Here is a 19,414-nt window from a genome sequence, read left to right as displayed (position 1 = left end):
GATTAGCTAGCGGCTAATCCCCCCGCAGGTACAGGTGAATTCGGAGAGGTTTCACGCCAGAAATCTCGTCCGATTCAAAGGGCAAGTAGCCCTACAGGTGCGGGAGCTCGAGGACTTGCTAGGGATGCGACCGGCACGCGAAACGGAGCCCGAAACAGCGAATTACAGCCTGCTGTGTATTTTTGCAGGTTTAGGGTTTTGGCCCTAAACGGACCCTAATACCCCCAGGAGGTTCGGGGACGCAAGGGGACCGCTGTACAGGCGATCTGGCGTATTTTCAGGGCTGAAAACAGAGAATTCAGCGTGCTGCAGATTCTCGCCAGGTTTTGCAAAGTGCCCGTATGCGTCGGGAAAGTCAGTCAATGCGTGGGAATACTGACCGTGAAGGGTTCTAGTACAGTTATGCTGCCGAAATCGGGCTGGAACAGTGGAAATTCAGCCGAGTTTGTGCGGGGCAGCTTGTAGGAACCACAGCGTTTATTCCCTCTTTTGAATAATAAAGAAATACCGAAAGGGGCGCCTAAGTTAGGGGCCAATCTGGTGTCCGTCTACTCATACAGGTGCAATCTAGCAGCCTGTATCCCTCTCCCCTTGGTTGTGTCTTGAAAGTACAGGTAAAATAGACGACTAATAATGGGTGAAAGCTAAATCAAGGTTTAAAGTAAAGTCTACCGCCCTTTTTGGATTGAACAGGCCGGTTACAGATTCCACCAAAATCCTCTGGTTGAAGGGTAAGCCTATCAGAGGCCGAGCTTATAAGCTCAACCCAAAGTATGCAGAGGCTGTCAAGTCAGAGCTAAAAAAAATGCAAGAGGCAAGGATCATTGTACTTGTGGAGCACTCTGGGTGGTTATCACCTATGGTGATAGCGCCTAAGAAGCAATCCAATAAAATCCGTGTCTGCGTAGATTACCACGTTCTGAATAAGGTAACCATCCCAGATGGTTTTCCCACTCCTTTCACTGAGCGTGTGCTAGAAGATGTAGCAGGGCATGTATTGTACAGTTTCATGGATGGGTTCAATGGATACAATCAATTGGGTATCCGTCCAGGTGATCAGATTAAAACGGCTTTCGTGACTCCTTGGGGTATTTTTATCTACATTAGAATGTCGTTTGGGTTGAAAAACGCTCCACCTTCCTTCAATTGAGTAGTATATCTCATATTCTGTCCTTTACTTACGGATCATCTTCGCATCTTCATGGATGATTTTTCGACCTTAGGTGCTCAATGTTCAACCCCAGTGGAAAATCTAGAGGAGCACCTCGCTTAGCTCTCTGCTGTTTTCCTCAGGTGTAGAGAGGCACGCCTAAAGCTCAATCCTAACAAATGTCATTTTTTTGTCACTGAGGGCAGACTTCTAAGCCATGTGGTGTCTGCCAAAGGTTTAGCGCCTGACCCAAAGAAGATCGTGGCCATCTTGAAGTTACCACCTCCCATCAATCGGAAAGGTGTTCAGAGCTTTGTAGGCCACACAAGCTATCATCGCAGGTTTATACGAATGTATGCACAGGTGTCTCAACCATTGACCCGACTCACTAGTGCTACTGTACCCTTCCAATGGTCAAAACCTGAGGCTGAAGCATTTGCATACCTCAAAAAACGCCTCACTGAAGCACCTATTCTAGTGGCTCCAGATTGGTCTATCCCTTTTCATGTGCATACTGATGCCAGTCAATTGGCTGTGGGTGTTGTGCTGACTCAGCCTAGTAAGAAGTACAACCTAGATCGCCCTGTTCACTATGCAAGTCGCCTGCTCACCAGAGCAGAGCGCAACTATAGCACCATAGCAACCCTTTGAGAGATGGGGCATGGATTTTGTGGGTCCAATTACTCCCCCCGCCCAACCAGGTAATTGGAAGTATCTACTGGTGGCTACAGATTATGCAACCAAGTGGGCAGAGGTACTGGCGACAAGTGATGGCACTGGCAATACTGTAGCCAAGTTTTTGTATGAAAATATTTTGTGTAGGTTTGGCTGTCCCCTGGAGATCACCAACGATAGGGGAAGTCATATACCTAGATGAATCCAGGATAAGCCCAGATTCACCCATAAAGGAAAGTGCAAGGTATAGATCCATGGTAGTCACCCACAAGACAATATAACCATCAGCTCCATCATGCATAGTATTGACTAAATACCACGACATCCCCACTAACATCGTCAGTGCCCAATAGTGGGTGTAGAACTAGGTACTAACATATGCTCCATCATGCATAGTATTAACTAAATACCACGACATCCCCACTAACGTCGTCAGTGCCCAATAGTGGGTGTAGAACTACGTACTAGATCACCAGCGATAGGGGAATTCACTTTGTTAATAATTCTATAAGCTGACAATCAAGGTTCTCGAATCAAGTGGTGATCTTACTCGCCGCCTTCTCAACCCTAAGTTGATCTGGATGTTCCCCATCACTATCTCATACACTCTCTCCTTCTACTGCTTTGGACCCCTCTTGCTGCTTTGGTGGGCATGATTCTAGATTTTGTAAAACTCGCTCCTTCGCTTTGTGTTAGTATCTCATGTACCCTCTCCTTCAGCTGCTCTGATGAGCATGGTTCTAGATTTTGTAGGACTCTTTCTTTGGTCGTATTACAGTTGATCACTCTTGAGGTCCTCAATTGTAATTGGTTGTTCTTCGATTAACTCTGCTTGCTTAACATATGGACTCCACTATCTCAAAGAACCGATACAGACTCAGGTGTGGCAGCACACCCAGCTCCAACCCAGAACTCACAGGTACAATGGGGGTCTCGAGGCTCAGATGTGCAAGGATGGTGCAGACGTGCTGTGTGTATGGACTCGCTACTCTAGACAACAACACTGGACCATATATGAAGAAGATAAAATGATGCTACTACTCATATACAACCATAAAGAGCCACAACGGCTCACCAATCTAAGTCTATCTCCAAACTGAGTGGTGGTGGTGACCTAGCCACGATGTCCACTAGACCACCGTCCGTATCCCTGCCACGTGTCATTGCCCAACGAGTCCGTCCAGTGTGAACCAGACCAGACCAAAGATCAACTGTACTGACTGTGTCTCCTATGAAAGTGACACTGTAGCCTGCTACACAAATTCGGACTTCTCGGTCTAAACTGTGACTAAGTGTCTCTCTGGTGTCAACCTCGCGCTCTCCCAGGATCTCATCTGCTGGAAACTCCTAGAGTTGCCGGCGTATGCAACTTGGTCCTGTAACGCTCGCTCCCTGCGGAATAGACCTCGTCACCTCTCTGTAGTTGTTCGTTTGTAAGCCTCGGAAGACGTAGTGATGCATGTAACCAGATGGGACGCAGGATCAACAGAACCAGTGCGTGTCCAAACATCCCGAATCAACTGAGACAATGAAGCATCGTGTAAGACAAAGTCAGGTAAGCGCGATCCTCGTCTAGGCATAGAAGAGGTCTCAAATCTCAAATGAAAAGAAACTGGGGCATGATCAGAGAGCATTGTGCCAAACCAAATCATAACTCTCTCATCATGAGATGCTTCTCAAGGGAAAACATAAAACCTATCTAGTCGCATGAGCAGACGACCGAACTGCCTTCTAAAACCCCACGAAAACTGCAATGTCTATGGAGTGCCAGCCACAGATGAAGTATGCCAGGCATTTGTACCAGAAACTTCAAAAAGGAATCTGTCCCAAGCATCTCTCTCACATAGAGCTACATATGGCAAAGATGGGGGCTAAATGGCTCGCCAATCCCAATTGGTTTCTACGTTGTTGAAATCACCGCCAACAACCTACGAATCCACAATACGCAATACATTTACAATCTGCTGCCAAAACTTGGCTCTCTCATGAGCTGAAGTGGGGGCATAGATACACATCACACCAACCAGGGTATCATCAATCTCTAAAGTAATCCATGTCGCTCTATCATGTACTAAAGTATCATGGTCACGTATAGAATGGCGTCAACGGGGTCCCACAGAAATGCGAACACAACTCTTAGAATATTGCTGTCCAATTGCACTTTCCCAAAATGTATGAGAGTCCCGAGGTAACCACTTGCTACATCTACGATAACTGTCTATACATAACTTGTGCTCTTGCACAAGGAGTATATCCGCATCTTGGTCTACATGAGAATGCAAATCTCTACGAAGTAAATTCTATCTAAGACCACTGATGCTAGTGTGATGCAAGCCATTGACATTCCAAGTGACATTATGTAGAAAATACATGTGTCAACCAATGATGAATCCAGAACCTCAAAGACATACATCAACTGTGTCAACGGCTACAAGACTAAGGATCAATGCCGAGCTCTCTTGATCCCTCGCCGAAGCCTTGAAACGAGAGCCAATCCTCATCGTGTGGTAGTGGTCGTAGAAGTTGTCCTGGGGCAAAGGAGTGAGGAGCTGTAAACCAAAGTAGTCGGGGTAGTATGAACCAATGGTAAACAATAGCAATCCTCTATGTCAGTCTGTCTATAGCAATGCATGATGGAATGCAACCTGCCTAAGTCTAGATGTGGCAAATAACAAAATCCATCACTTAATCTTATGTACATGTCTCCGTGCCAGTAAAAGGTAGGGAGAAGGAGAGCATGGGACTTTGCCGATTACCTTCAAGAGAGCGTGCCTACTGTGCACGCCGTAAAATGTGCAGCTAAGCCAATAGCAGACCATTCCTATCACCGTTGTACTCAACTCTAGAGAGCTGCCAAGCTAGCGACACAGAAGCTATGAAGGATTGAGGAACATGAGGGGGTGGTGGGGTGCATAGGAGAGGTGGAGAGGGTGGTGTGCCATGGGTAAGGGTGGGGGGGTTGGGGTTTGGGTGGGTGGTAGGGGGTGATGGAATTGTAGTGTCAGTGGGTGGGGACGGAATGGGAGAAGGGGTTGGTGAAGATGGCAGGTGGGAAGTCAGTCTCCATAGCTAAATGTGAGGTAGCTCTCGACGGATGTCGTGAAGTAGAGGGTGTGTCCGGTAGCGGCCGAACCGGCTGAGTAGGCTCATACCTGTGAGACTGTCAATGAGGCAGGCGGTGGGTGTGGTGTTGCAAGAGGTGGCACCCGCCGAAAGGTATGGTGACGAGGGGCCTTCTGCCAACCCTCCGCTATGCCCTAAGGAGGGGGATGTTGTGGCTAATGGCGACAAGGAGGGTGGGAAGGGCAGTCTCATCATGTGCCCAAACTGATGGCATTTGAAACACTAGTTCGGACGATGAGTAATCACCAACCTTTGTAGACGGACCTGCTGTGGTGAGATCACAAAGCGGTATTGTATCCGGGAAATGAGTGTCTCTAGGTATTGTATCCGTGGTGTGCCAATCTTTGTAGCCAGTAAACTTGGTATAACCAAGCCCCATGGACCGGAAGCGATGGAAAAGAGAAAACGAGGGATCCGCTGCTGGCAATCAGACTCCTCAATATCGAAGTCTGCTGTCGAACGCTCTAAAACCAACAGTTGGATCCCTACAAAAATAGGAGAGCGACTGTAGAAGACTTGGCGCATCGGTTGTCTGAAAGTTGCACATGAAAGATGCCATGACCCAACATGATGAGCTCCAAGATGCTGTCTTCGAAGCCACCGAGGGCAGACTGGAGCCACTCTCGAATTGTGCCATGTGAAAGGGAGAGGCCCACCATGCACCCAACCAGTGTCCCGCCCAGGTAATGTCTAGTGGCCACCTCGATACTGGTTAGGTCCTTCGTAGTCACGTCATATGTCCAAGTGAAGGGTGCGTGTACAATCGTTGTGACGCCTAGTGCAGGCGTGGTGGCCGCCATGGAACAAGAACTGACCAAGGGTAGAAGCACTCTCTCTCTGGGCATCCCTTTCTGCCCCTATTCTTGGTAGGATCCCCCCCCCGCCCCCTCCCCCCCCCTTCTCTCTCTCAGGTCCTTTTCATTCCCATAACACTATTAGATAATTCTATGTTTAACGCTAGCATCTTTTACAATCAAAGTGCAACCTAGCATGGGTGATCGTGCTTCCTTCATGAATTTTGGTTTTTGGTTGAGGTGCGCATGCCACACATCTCTCTCTCTCTCTCTCTCTCTCTCTCTCTCTCTCTCTCTCTCTCTCTCTCTCTCTCTCTCTCTCTCTCTCTCTCGCCCTGTACAGCAATGCGCGCAGTATACAGTAGGACGATACGCATTCCTCTAGCTGGACAACGCGCGGGGCAGCAATAGGGCAATCATGTATGCATAATGTGGATTAACACAATGATGCTTAATGCAGACAAAGATGTATGCATAATGTGGTTTCCCTGACATTGTGCGGGAGTTCCTTTCGTCCAATACTATAGGGTGAGATCCTTCTCTTGGGCGATGTCTATCAGACTCCACCCAAGGAGACGACCCCCTTCCGGCGGAAGATGCGTGATAGACATGGAAAGAGAACTTCTCAAAGCCAAGGAGGCATGCAAAGTTCAGTTGTATAACGAACTAACAGCAGAAATGCAGAACAGGATGAGGGAAGAAATAGAGGTAGCACAGGTAAAAACTCTTTGAGGAGGAGGAGCAACAAAAAACACAGGAAGCTTCCTCGTGGGTAGATAGGCTCTTCCAAACCCAGAAGAAGGCGGACGAAGCGGAGAAGTGGATTGAGACTGAAAAGAAAGGAAAAGGTGGAATGTCTACTATCACACCTCCATCCACCATTATTAGCTTAACCTTGGAGGAGGAGCAAAAGAAGAAGACGAGAGCTCTTCATGTACGTGTCACTGGTCTCAAGGACACTAACAATGTGGAAGAAGAAGTCAACGAACTTCTAAAACGAATGCTACGCACACGGGAGCTTGGAGAGTGGGGAAGAAAGGGAAGGATGGGATAGGTAGCTCCAAAGAAAGAGCGCTCATTATACGCTTTCCTACTTGGCAGGCTAGGAAGGAGTTTTTGAAGAAAAAACCAGCACTCAAGAAGTCCGGGATTTTCTTGGGGGATGATCTCACCCTAGCACAGATAGCACACACGCAAGAGAAGATGCCGAAGATCAAGGCAGCCAAAGAGAAAGGAAAAATTGCTTTTTACAGAGGAGGGAGAGTAGTGATTCTCGAAAAAAGCACCGCATGACGGTGCGAGACCTATGGGATAAGCCTAAAACTAGCAGCATGGAATTGTAATGGGTCATTGAAGCTAGATGTGGGTGCCTTTGAAGATAGCTTCAGAGGAAGAGACATTATTTTCTACTCAGAGACGCACTAGACTCCTGAAGGCACATTACCTAGAGTGTCAGGGTATCGTTGGGAGACTACTTGTAGACAGGAGGTGAGATTAGAGTATAAAGGACGTTGGTCAGGAGGTGTGGCAGTCTTTATTCAAGGAGGAGTTGCATTCCCTCACTCGTATTGTCCGTAGAGATGAGCATGCCAGGTATATGTGGGTCAAGGTGAGAGCGAAGACTGGGAGGCCACTCTACATTGCAATATGCTTTTTTCCACCAAGCATACCTCACTATGCATCCCCCAAGGGACAGTCACCTTATATGATTTTGGATGAGGACATAAGGAAGTTCTCTAGAGATGGGGATGTTATCCTTCTAAGGGACTTTAGTGCCAGGACCCGGGCCACTCTCAGACCGTCTTCTACAATACCTCAGAGGAGATGTTGAGAGAATTGGATGTCAATGATATGGGTTTGGCCAGGTGTTCGCAAGATGAGGAGCAGACTGGTTATGGGGGATGTTTAATATTTTGGACTGCACATGGACTAGCCATTTTGAATGCAGAGATTTCTAGCATCGAGTGGGTTCACTTGTTTTCCTCACAGACATGGGGATTATGTTTTGGCTCCGCCTAGTATTATACCCTCTATTCAGGATTTTACAATCGAGCCCAGGCCTATCGGGGTAGCAGTAGATCATGCCCTTCTCACGTTTACCGTCTCTTTTCAATTCAGCACAGCTCGATTTCACATCAGAGACTAGTTCTGTCTACATAGATGGCATATACTGACACTTAGCTACTGAGGAGCCGGGACTTCCATTAGAGGAGCTTACCCAGATACTGACAGAGACATTACATGATGCAGCAACAGAGGCATATCCACATAGCCAACCTGAGCACAGATGCCGTTCTGGGAGCATGCCCCCGAACAATTGGTATGATGAGGAATGTAGAGAGACGAGAGCCACACTTCAGAGAGAGGTGCTTTTGGGAGTCATTACTCATAGCTTTCGGCGACTGGTGCGACGGAAGAAGAGGGCTTATCTTGCTCAGCTAGAGGAGTTGTATAAGCTATTTTTGAGCTAGGACTCAGGTGAGGCATGGAGATTCTTTCATGAGCACTCCCCTCCACTGGCTATCACATCCACTGAGACTTGGGGTGAGTATGCAGCATCTCTTTACACATTTCCAGGACAGCTGCCTCTACCAGACCCCCCGATACCATGTCCAGAGAGATGCATTTTCTTTACCGCTGAGATGGTGAAGAAAGCTATGACACGATGAGGAGTAGGAGAGCTTATGATCATGATGGATTGGTGGCGGAGCACTTTATACATGCCCGAGATATGCTTGCATAACTTCTTGCATTGATGTTCAATCGAGCGATGTGTGAGGGTTTTCTTGATACTTAAGAGTATGTAACAAACTGCTGACGTGTCAAAGCCTAAAGAATGGAGCCAACTTACACATGCCGGCTGAGGAGCCTAAACCCTAAGAAGAACAAGTAACAGAAGAAGTCCTCCCAACTTACGGGGACCCCGTCCGATGGGGCCCCAAGTGACATAAAGGATTAAAATAAAGCAGGACCCGCACACACGCAAAAACTGATGACGTGGCAGATTTCCAAAAATTGCGCTGGCTCATGACGTGGCAAGCTGTACGGATTTCCGTAAATTGCGTTGGCAACTTTTTGGCTTTGCTTTTGGACCAGAGGCTTTTGAGTTTGAAGGCTTTTCATTGTAATTGCTTTTTAGGCCAAGGGCCTTTAAATATGAGGTTAGGGCTCATTCTCTGGCAGGTGCAGAGTCTGGAATATCGGCTTGTACTGTGTTGATGTAATATAAAGAAATACCGAAAGGGGCGCCAAGGTTTGGGTCCAATACTCTCTGGGGTGGAATTCCGCCACTCTGTGTCGCGTGTTCTCTCTCTCTCTCTCTCTCTCTCTCTCTCTCTCTCAGTTCAGTTGTTATTGAAGTGCTAAAAGTCTGTTCAGTCTGTTCTTTTTTATTAGCACGTGGTGCCCGTCTTGTGACAGAGTATGCTGACTGTTGTGCCTATTTTCAAGGCAGGAGATCCAATGATACCTGGAAACTATCGCACCATTATGATTGGGCACACATTGGCCAGGTTATATCATCTATTCTTAAGTAGCATTTGAGTAGATGGGCAGAGAGGGAAAGCATACGAGCATCATGACATGTAGGTTTCAGGAGAAGTTTTTCTACTCTTGATCAGGATCATGGCCCTGTACAGGACAGTTGTGGGTCAGGTCCGCACTCCGGAGAGGGTGTCTGAGCTTTTTCACTCCACTATTGGGTTGTCCACTCTCCCCTACTTTATTTGGTATGTATGTGGATGAGGTTTTATATTTCATCGAGAGGCGAGGCGACAAAACACAATTAGCAGGGACTTAGATCTCATTGCTACTATATGCAGATGATATTGTGTTCATCTCAGATTCACCACACGGAATGCAGTGACATTTGGATATATTGCACACATTTGCTAGTGATAGTGGCTTATCGGTGAACCTTGGCAAGACCAAGGTTATGGTGTTCAACACCACACCATAGTGGGTCAAGCGATCTGCACCTACCTTTGCATATGGTCAAGAGACGGTGGAGTATACAGATGCATACACTTACCTTGGTGTGGTCTTTAGTGGCCCAGTGTTTTCTTTGAGGAGAGCAGCAGAGACTAGGCTAACGAGAGCATATGTGGCTCTAGGGAAGATGGAGAAGATGTCTTCGCAAGTTCAAATTCAGGAACCTCGAACGAAACTATGGCTTTTCGACACTTTGGTCACATCAGCTATGCTTTATGGGGTGCAAAGATGGGGGACCATCAATGGACCGCCATAGCCGGGCTGGCAGTACTGATGGATGGAAGTGCATGGAGAGACACTGGTCTCTATGATTTCTCGGATGATTAGGGCCAAGGCCTCTGTACCGCATGAGATTATCCGTGCAAAGACCGTTGCTCCTCCACTGGTCATCGAGGCACTTACCAGATCCGTTTCTTTCATACACAGTATATGGGATCTCCCCAAAGACGGATTTGCCTATCTAGCTTTGGAGTCTTCTCGATAGCTTGCCTCACAGGCAGACACCTCTTGTTGGTATCCACATATGACAGCTTGGTTCAAGCTGCATGGTTTTGACATGGATAGATTACCCCCCTTTCCAGTATTCATTGGACGCACCCTCCTTGTCTCTCACACGGGCCGAGATCACTCAGCTCATCAGACAGGACTTGATTCAATTAGACACTAGGAGAACATGGAAACAACCTATGCGTGTGCTTGACACGAAGATGGCTTTCTACAGAGAGCATCTCCTTGAGCTTACAATGGATGGTTTTGTGACCAGAGCCGCCTACACTCATCTATCCCATGGATTACGATGTGTTATTGGACGGATGTACACATCATCACATCAGTTAGAGATTGAGGCTGGCAAACTTAGAGGAGTACCAACAGAGGCCAAGATTTGTTAGTTATGCCATATAGAGCCAGAGACAGAATTCCATCACATATGTCACTGCCCAGTCTACTATGAGATACGAGGCCGTTTCCACTGCCTATTCAGAGAGGGCTTTGGACCACTGGCCAAAGTTATGAGATATCACGATCAGAGATGCCTTGGGCTATTTTTAGATATCAGGATCAGAGATGCCTTGGGCTATTGTTACTGGAGCTGCTCAGACATAGGGAGAGCCTCTTGAGGAGATCAGACAGTAGAAGACACTCACAGAGGGAGATCACTGATTTCTTCAGACTACATGCGCGACATTCAGATGAACAGGCATTGCAACAGACTTCAGAGTCCACCTGTACGAGGGGTACACTGACTGACAGGGCCAATGAGGTTGGGAGATCCAGACGCCCACGACTGCGAGGGTCATCGAGACATCAGTGGAGGCTGCATCAGAGGGTCTGGACTGTTTTGGCACGACATGGGAGACGCCCAATCACAATACTCACTGAGAAGGACATTGATAAGCTTCACCAGTGACCAATGCTGGATATCATAATATCCTGATTCCAGCATTTCAGCTTTTCATTTCACTTCATTTCATTCCATTTCATTTCACTTAAGCGCAGTTCAGTTTCAGTTTTCAGTCTTTTACACAGACATTGTATGAGATTCACCATTTGTAAACTCTTTTGTCTCATAGGTCATTTTGGCCTTTTGAAGACGTTAATATATCATTTCATTTCCCCCCCCCATCTCTCTCTCTCTCTCTCTCTCTCTCTCTCTCTCTCTCTCTCTCTCTCTCTCTCTCTCTCTCGCCATTGCCCCCAGCCCTGTCGCGTGCCTCAGGGGCCCTCAGCCGCATCTTCCTCTGTCGTGCACCACTGCCACTAGCTCCTGTCGCGTGCCCCTAGTCCTGTTGCGTGCCTAGCCCCCAGCCTTGTGCGCACCTCAGTCCATCCTTGTCGTGTGCGCCCCCCCCCCCCCGCGGCCCCCGCAGGTACACATTTGACACAGTCATTCTGCAACAGACAATTCTAAAAAAAAAATCAGAATTCAGAAATCAAATTGCAGGAAAATTTTCAGAATTTGCAAGAAATTCAGAAAAATTTCAGATTGCAGATTTTTTGCAGAAATTGTAGGGGTATGCAAAATGTATGCTTGATGCAAGAGAAAATGTATGCATAATGTGGAAACATATGTGCGCATAGCGGCTCTCGTTTTTTTGGCAGCGATTAAGCATGAGGAAGCGGAACGATAAGATCAAACCCTTAGAGGATGCCATCCAAAAGTGCAAAGAAGAAATGACAGAAACCATTACCATGATGAATCGCAACCTATTGGGCACAATAAAAATGCTCAAAAAATGTGTGTTGATCCAAGAAAACAAGATAAATGCACTGAAAGATAGTGTGACGGCTCAAGATGAAGAGATTGCGTCACTCAAGAAAAATCTCGCTGAAGCACGATCAAGAAACACACTTGAAGAGGGAGAATTGCAATCCTCAGTAATTGAAGAACTCAACACGATCAAGGAGCAAGTACGGGCCATCAAAGAGGGAGAAGAGCAGCACAAAGAAATGACGACTTCTTGGCCACGTGGATGTTATTACAAAGACTCAACAGAAAGCGGATGAAGCTGAAATGGATCGAGGTTGCCAACGTCCACGTCCACACCCATTATTATTAATCTGACACTAGAGGAGAAGCAAAGAAGATGTGTGCGCGCTTTACATGTGAGAATTTGCGGCCTTAAAGACAAAGATAATGTGGACGAAGAGGTAAACGAACTCATGGCTTTGATGGGGGTTCATGAGCCGACGCACACAAGAGCTTGGAGAGTGGGCAACAAGAAAAATGGAAGCAATGGGGAAACCTCGAAAGAAAGGGCACTCATCCTTCGTTTTCCCTCCATGGAAGCGAAGGACTTTTTGAAGAAAAGGCCAACTCTTAAGAAGACGGGCATCTTTCTCGGGGATGATCTTACCCTCTCGCAGATCACTCATATGCAGGAGGTAATGCCGGAGATTAGAGCAGCAAGGGAAAAAGGCAAGATTGCCTTTTACCGATATGGAAGAGTGGTAATACTGGAGCGACGCTCCACATGATGGTGCGAGACCTATGGGACCACACTCAAAGTTGCCACCTGGAATTGTAATGGTTCTATGTGCCTTGATGTGGATGCTTTTGAGGATAGTTTTGCTGGATGAGACATCATCTTCTACTCTGAGACACATTACACCCCTGGGCAATCTATGCCTCACATTAGTGGATACAGATGGGAAACAGCCCGCAGACAGGAGACACGATCAGAGCACAGAGGGCGGGGCTCAGGAGGAGTGGCAGTGTTATTCAAAGAGGAGTTGCAGCCATTGATACATATAGCCCGCAGGGATGAGCACGCTAGGTACATGTGGGTGAGATCAAGAGCAGAGACAGGTAGATATCTTTACATTGCTATTTGCTACTTTCCCCCAAGTACGTCAGTCTATGCATCACCCAGAGGACAGCCCCTCTTTTCGATTTTGGATGATGACATATGGGAGTTCTCTAGAGATGGTGACGTTATCATTCTAGGGGACTTTAATGCTAGGACTGCCCATCACCAGACAATATTTTATGATACTTCAAAGGACATGCTGAGAGAGCTGGATGTTGTAGAGACGGGCCTGTCCAGACTATCACAGGATGTGGAACATACTGAGTATGGACGACACTTGATAGACATGAGAACTGCACATGGACTGGCCATCTTGAATGGCCTACAAAGATTTCCGGCTATACGGGAGGTTTTACATGCTTTCCACACAAACATGGAGCCAGCAAGTGGACTATGTCATGGCACAGCCGAGCGTCATCTCTAGTATCCAGGATCTCACGGTTGGACCCAAACCTGTTGGGGTGGCAGTGGATCATGCCCTTCTGTCGACGACCATCTCTTTTCAGTTTAATGTAGCACAGTCCACGAGCAGCAACACCTACTCGCTACACCTTCACACGAGAGACGGACTCTGTATATATAGATGGGATCTACAGACGGCTTGCACTGAGGAGCCAGGGCGACCAATGGAGGAGCTTACTACTATACTGACACAGACATTACATGATGCAGCAGCAGAGGCATACCCACACACTCAGCCTGACTCCTGAGCAGAGACGCCGTTCCGGGAGCATGCCGCAGAACAGTTGGTACGATGCGGAATGCTGCGAGACTAGAGCCATACTTCAAAGGGAGGTGCTTTTGGGGGACATTACTCATAGATAGTCACAGATTGACTTCCGACGCCTAGTGCGGCGGAAGAAGAGGGTATTTTTGGCTCGACTAGAGCAAGATCTATACCACCTATTCTTGAGTCAGGACTCACGTAAGGCATGGCGGCTCTTTCATGAGCACTCTCCCCCCCTGCCATTACCTCTACAGAGGCCTGGGGCCAGTACGCTTCATCTTTGCACACAGTTCTTGGACAACCGCCCCTTCCCGACCCTCCCGATCCATGCCCACACACATGTGCTTTTTTCACCGCTGAGATGGTGAAGAAGGCCATTGACAGGATGAGGACTGGGAGAGCATATGATCATGGTGGCTTAGTGGCTGAGCATTTCATGCATGCCAAAGATCTACTAGCAGAGCTTCTAGCAGTTATGTTTAACCGTGCCATGTGTGAAGGCTTGCCTGATACTTGAAGCCTATCTACTATTGTACCTATCTTCAAGTCAAGAGACCCTATGGAGCCTGGGAATTATCGCACTATCATGATTGGACACACATTGGCACGGTTGTACGCATATATTCTTGAGCAGCAGCTCGGTAGATGGGCAAAGAGGGAGAGGATACGCGCAGCTGGGCAGGCAGGGTTTAGGAGAGGCTTTTCTACTCTTGACCATATCTTGACACTCAGAGCCATCATTGAGGAGGGCAGATCACATGGGAGACGCATCTATTGCAGCTTTGTGGACTTCCGCTAAGCATTTGACACAATACCCAAAGCTAGATTGATGCGCAGACTACAGGAGATGGGAGTACCCATAGAGCTCATTTGGGGGATCATAGCATTATAGAGGTCAGTAGTGGGGCATGTACGCACCTCAAAGGGTCTATCTACACTGGTTCACTCCACGATTGGGGTGAAGCAGGGCTGCCCGCTCTCTCCTACTCTATTTGGATGAGGTTTCTAACTACATTGAGAACGACGGTGATAAGAGGTGCACAGCTGGCAGGGACATGGATTCCACTATTATTATATGCTGATGATATTGTGTTGATCTCCGACTCTCCGGAGGGGATGCAACAACACTTAAATGCTTTGCATAGGTTTGCCTACGAAAGTGGTTGGTCTGTCAACCTTGGTAAAACCAAGTGTTTAATACCACCCCACAGCAGATCAGGAGGTCAACACCTACATTCACATACGGCCAGGAGACGGTGGAGTCTACAGATGCTTACACTTACCTTGAAAGTGGTTTTTAGCGGACCAGCATTTTCATTGAGGAGAGCAGCAGAGACCAGATTGACTAGAGCCCATGCAGAATTGGGTAGATTGGAGAGGATGTGTTCGTAGGTTTAATTTTAGGAGCCTCGGACGAAGCTCTGGCTCTTTGACACTTTGGTGGCTTCTGCATTGCTCTATGGAGCTGAGATATGGGGACCTTCATTGGATCATCAGGTCAGGTCGCACTCATGGATGGGGGGACATGGAGAAACCTCTGATCTCTATGATCTCGCGGCTCATTAGAGCCAAGGCTTTAGTACCACGTGCCATTATCCGAGTAGAGCTAGCGGCCCCCCCACTAGTGATTGAGGTGCTCACCAGATCAGTCTCCTTCATACACCGCATGTGGGAACTTCCAAGAGACAGATATGCCCGCCTTGCACTTGAGTCCTGTCAACAGTTAGCCATGCAGGGAGATACAGCATGCTGGTATTGGGAGATGACATCATGGTTTCCGGCGCATGGGTTCAGCATAGATAGATTGCCCCCTTCCAGTACTCACTGGATGCACCATCTCTCACTCTTACATAGTACGAGATCACCAGGCTCATCTGCCAGGACTTGACTCAGCTAGACACCAGGAGGACATGGATACAGCCAGCACAGGAGCTGGACACGAAGATAGCTTTCTACAGAGAGCATCTTTGTCCAGTGTCTGCTCTAAAGAAATCTGTGATCCGTCTCTAAGACTGGCTAGCCTCTCCTCTCGTCAGGCTCTCTTTGTGTCTGTGCAGCTCGAGCAAAAACAAAACGACGCCAGGTCAGACTACTCACCATGGAGGAGATTGATGAGATCCACCAGCGACCGATGCTGGATCTCCTGCGATTTACCTATTTAGCTATCCCAGCCAGCTGCTTACTTTGCTTAGTTCACATCGAGCAGCTTAGGATTCCATAGTATTTTTGTTATTTTGTTATTTTGTTACTCAGACTTTGTATCAGATCCACCACATTGTAACTTTCTGGTCTCATACGTCACTTTGGCCTTTTGAAGACGGAAAATATATAATTTCATTTCTCTCTCTCTCCCCACAAAATTAGGTATGCATATCTACACTCTTTCTTTGCAAAATAAGGGGGAGTTGAGGAGTTCAGAAGTTTAGTTAAGCCAACAAAAAGTGAAAACAAAAAGAGGCCAGGATTTTTACGACCAACCAACATGTTTTTTTCGTCCATAAAAATAACTAATGAAACGACTTTGGTATTTTACTTGGCCCAAAAGGAAACACAATGTTATGGCCTTGCTCTTTGGCACACCAACGATTGAAATACAAGCATAGACACTGTCGCGCAGAACCCGCACATGCACACACACATGTTGGTGGCTGAAATTGATTGAAGCAGGCTGCAGCTGCAATAAAGTTTTCGAGATGCTAGGGTCCAAAACTTACTTCTTTTGACGTTTGCGTCTGAAAACAGGAGCTACATTTGCCTCTGAAAGCTGATCAGCATGGCGAAAAAGTAATTGAAGGTACAGAAGGCTGCAAGTAGTTCAAGAATATAAGCAATTACCCTTGAATTATGGAGCATACACCAGTCACAATCCCATTTCAAGAACATGTTCCACATTCCACCTCACTTAAAGAGTGTAAAGAAACAAGTAAATCACGTGAGCTCCTTGACACAAGGAAGCAAACTTTACTCAAGACATTGCCCACACCCTTAAGGACATAGGAGCTCAGGAGCAGCCTTAAACCACCTATCTATGACCGGCATGAACAATAAGCAGAGCCCTGTGAAGCCATGCAGCATGTGTGTGTTTCATTGTTGTTAGGTAGGTCTGAGACCATGCATTTTATGATTTTTGTATATCATTTACGACAGGCTCTTATATACAAACCTACCTCTTCGTGTGCTTTAGCAACACAATCAAATATAAGCTACAGCTTTCTATCCCTGTTCGCTTTTGTTCACCACCTTACCCCTCCATCCTCGGCTGTACACGTGAACTGGCTTCATGTGAGCACCAACAATGAAATAACATAAGATTTTGTCATATTGAGCCAAGGTAGTGCTGTGAATGTCTTTGAAGTAATCAACAGCTAATTTAAATTTTTTATATACACATTGCCAAAAAATGGTTTTCTAAAGTGTGCCACAATTTTGATCCTTCACATCCTCAGGGTACAGAATCTGAATTTGAAGAGCAAGGCAAAGGAGATAGCAAAGCCGTAGTTCTGGCAAATTACCTTCCCAAGGCCCCAAGAGCATAGCTCACAGAAGCCTGCAAACCAGATAAAATGCATACCACGAACCAATTAGTTTTACTTCCAAGACTGCGTTAATTAAACTCAGAAGCAGGCATTGCTTTGAACACATTTTTTAGTGCCATAGAGTGCATTTTGATGCGTGAAAATACATTCAAATGAACTGTGTCTCAGCATTCTTTGATCTCTTCCATAGTAACTGGGGCAAAGAACTTCAATCCACAATTCACCTATTCATTACTGTGCCCAACACTCGGCACAACAACTAGTAACCATGTTACTGAAAGTAGAACCAAAGTCAAAACACAAATAAACTTGGGCAAGACCTGTGAGATACACAACTTGTAGATACTATAGGGGAAAACACCAGCCATGTAGATATACAAAAGATCAGATTGCAACACAGAACATTCAGCTCAAACGAAAGGGAGAAAAGTGAGGTTGAAACTATGGCACAAATATGCTTGAGACTCTTTGGAGGCCCAAGAGATGCAGAAAATAACAGAACGCCCTGCACCTACAGAAGTAAAAGCTCCACCAACCTGCTCAGGACCACAATTGCAAGTGGAAAAAGATCTGTAATCTGCACCACCTTCCCAAAATCAACACTGAAGCACCACAGCAGCACCACAAATCTTTCTTTGAAGAACTAAGAGAAGAGGCTGCACTCTTTTTTGTTTAAAATGCAGATTGTTTACCCACTCTTGCATGAAGATAAACAGGTAAAACGATAAGTGAAGTGAAGCCCCCAACCCAGCCCAGACAACCCCACAAGTAGGGGAAAACCTACCCTTGCAAAGCTCAAGGGAAAATGAAAAAATCAGTGGTGAAAACGTAGGGGCAGGGGATGGGACTGCATGACAAGACAAGGGTGAGGCTTTTGCAGCACACATGCAAGGGCAAACACATGGAAGAGAAGGCGTGCGGCATGGGAGAATGGGTAGATGCACACGAATATAGCCGTGTAGCAAGATATAAACCACTGAGGTAAAGGCCCCAATTTTAAGTACAAAAAACAATAGAAGGAAACTCAAATTGTAGTTGTTGCAGATGATTTTTAAAAAAAAGAAGCGAAAAGAAAGCTCATATCAGGCTCTACTCATTCCGAAGGCACTATCCACATCAGGATCCCAAATGTGTCAAAGTTATGCATCTCAAGTGAATGCCCAATGTGATCCTATTGTTCATTTTATCTTTTTGAAACTTATTTTACTTTTTGACATGATAGGGGGTTGGGGCAATTCCAAAGGGTGGGGTACTTACGGTCCTCAATTTGGTAGCACTTAGCACCCATTGTATAAGAATCTAATTCATTGACAAGTTGGTTGGTTGGAGTGTGGCAGGTTTTTGGGTTAGGGATTCGACGTTACTACATATGCCATTGCATTGTATACTATGAGATACGTGGGCGTTTCCATTGCCTATTTAAAGAAGGCTTTGGACCTCTAGATAGAGTCATGCAATACCAAGATCAAAGATGCTTAGGCCTGTACCTACTGGAACTACATCGGCACAGGGATAATCTAATGAGAAGACAAAGAGCACTACAGCCTCAGAGGCAGATCACAGATTTCTTCGGATCAAGAGAAGCAGGAATGGAAGGAGAAGCAAGAGGCCAGCAGCCAGCACAAAGGAGTACCCACATTTATACCAAAGGCACCCTTATTGACAGGGCGATTGAGCTTAGGAAATCGAGACGACCACGACCGAGATGCAGAAGCACACTTCACCGGAGGAGACTACAACAAAGGATTAGAAGCATTCTAGCCATACACCCAGAATGCTCCTAAGAAGTTTATCTAATACTTTGTATTTAGTTTTTCGCATTTATTTTCACACTTTCACACTTTTCACACTTAGTACCTTAGTACTAAGGTACCCAGACATTGTAACAGATTCACCACTTTTGTATCAGTTTGGTCTCATAGGTCACTCTGGCCTTTTGAAGACGTTAATATAACATTTCATTTCATCTCTCTCTCTCTCTCTCTCTCTCTCTCTCTCTCTCTCTCTCTCTCTCTCTCTCTCTCTCTCTCTCTAACACACACACACACACACACAAAAACAAAAAAAAATTCAATCATAAAACAACTTTCAATTAGGAGTTGTCAAGGCAA

At 46.5% G+C, this 19,414-nt stretch overlaps 1 protein-coding gene across 3 annotated transcripts in view; it reads right to left on the bottom strand.

The window, feature by feature from the left end:
* LOC147457315 (NF-kappa-B inhibitor-like protein) overlaps positions 1 to 19,414 on the bottom strand; it is a 95,680-nt gene that overhangs the window by 10,529 nt on the left and 65,737 nt on the right. For all 3 annotated transcript variants that reach the window (XM_086512234.1, XM_086512235.1, XM_086512233.1), the window contains exons 6-7: positions 17,280 to 17,314; positions 16,482 to 16,571 (exon numbers count right to left, since the gene is read on the bottom strand). In XM_086512234.1, coding sequence (XP_086368360.1) covers positions 16,482 to 16,571; positions 17,280 to 17,314 — 125 coding nt within the window. The remainder of the gene's footprint in view (positions 1 to 16,481; positions 16,572 to 17,279; positions 17,315 to 19,414) is intronic.

Source organism: Adiantum capillus-veneris, chromosome 5 (assembly GCF_014529385.1).
Source record: "Adiantum capillus-veneris isolate H3 chromosome 5, ASM1452938v2, whole genome shotgun sequence".
Lineage (NCBI taxonomy): Eukaryota > Viridiplantae > Streptophyta > Polypodiopsida > Polypodiales > Pteridaceae > Adiantum > Adiantum capillus-veneris.
This window is presented reverse-complemented; position numbering and strand designations above follow the sequence as displayed.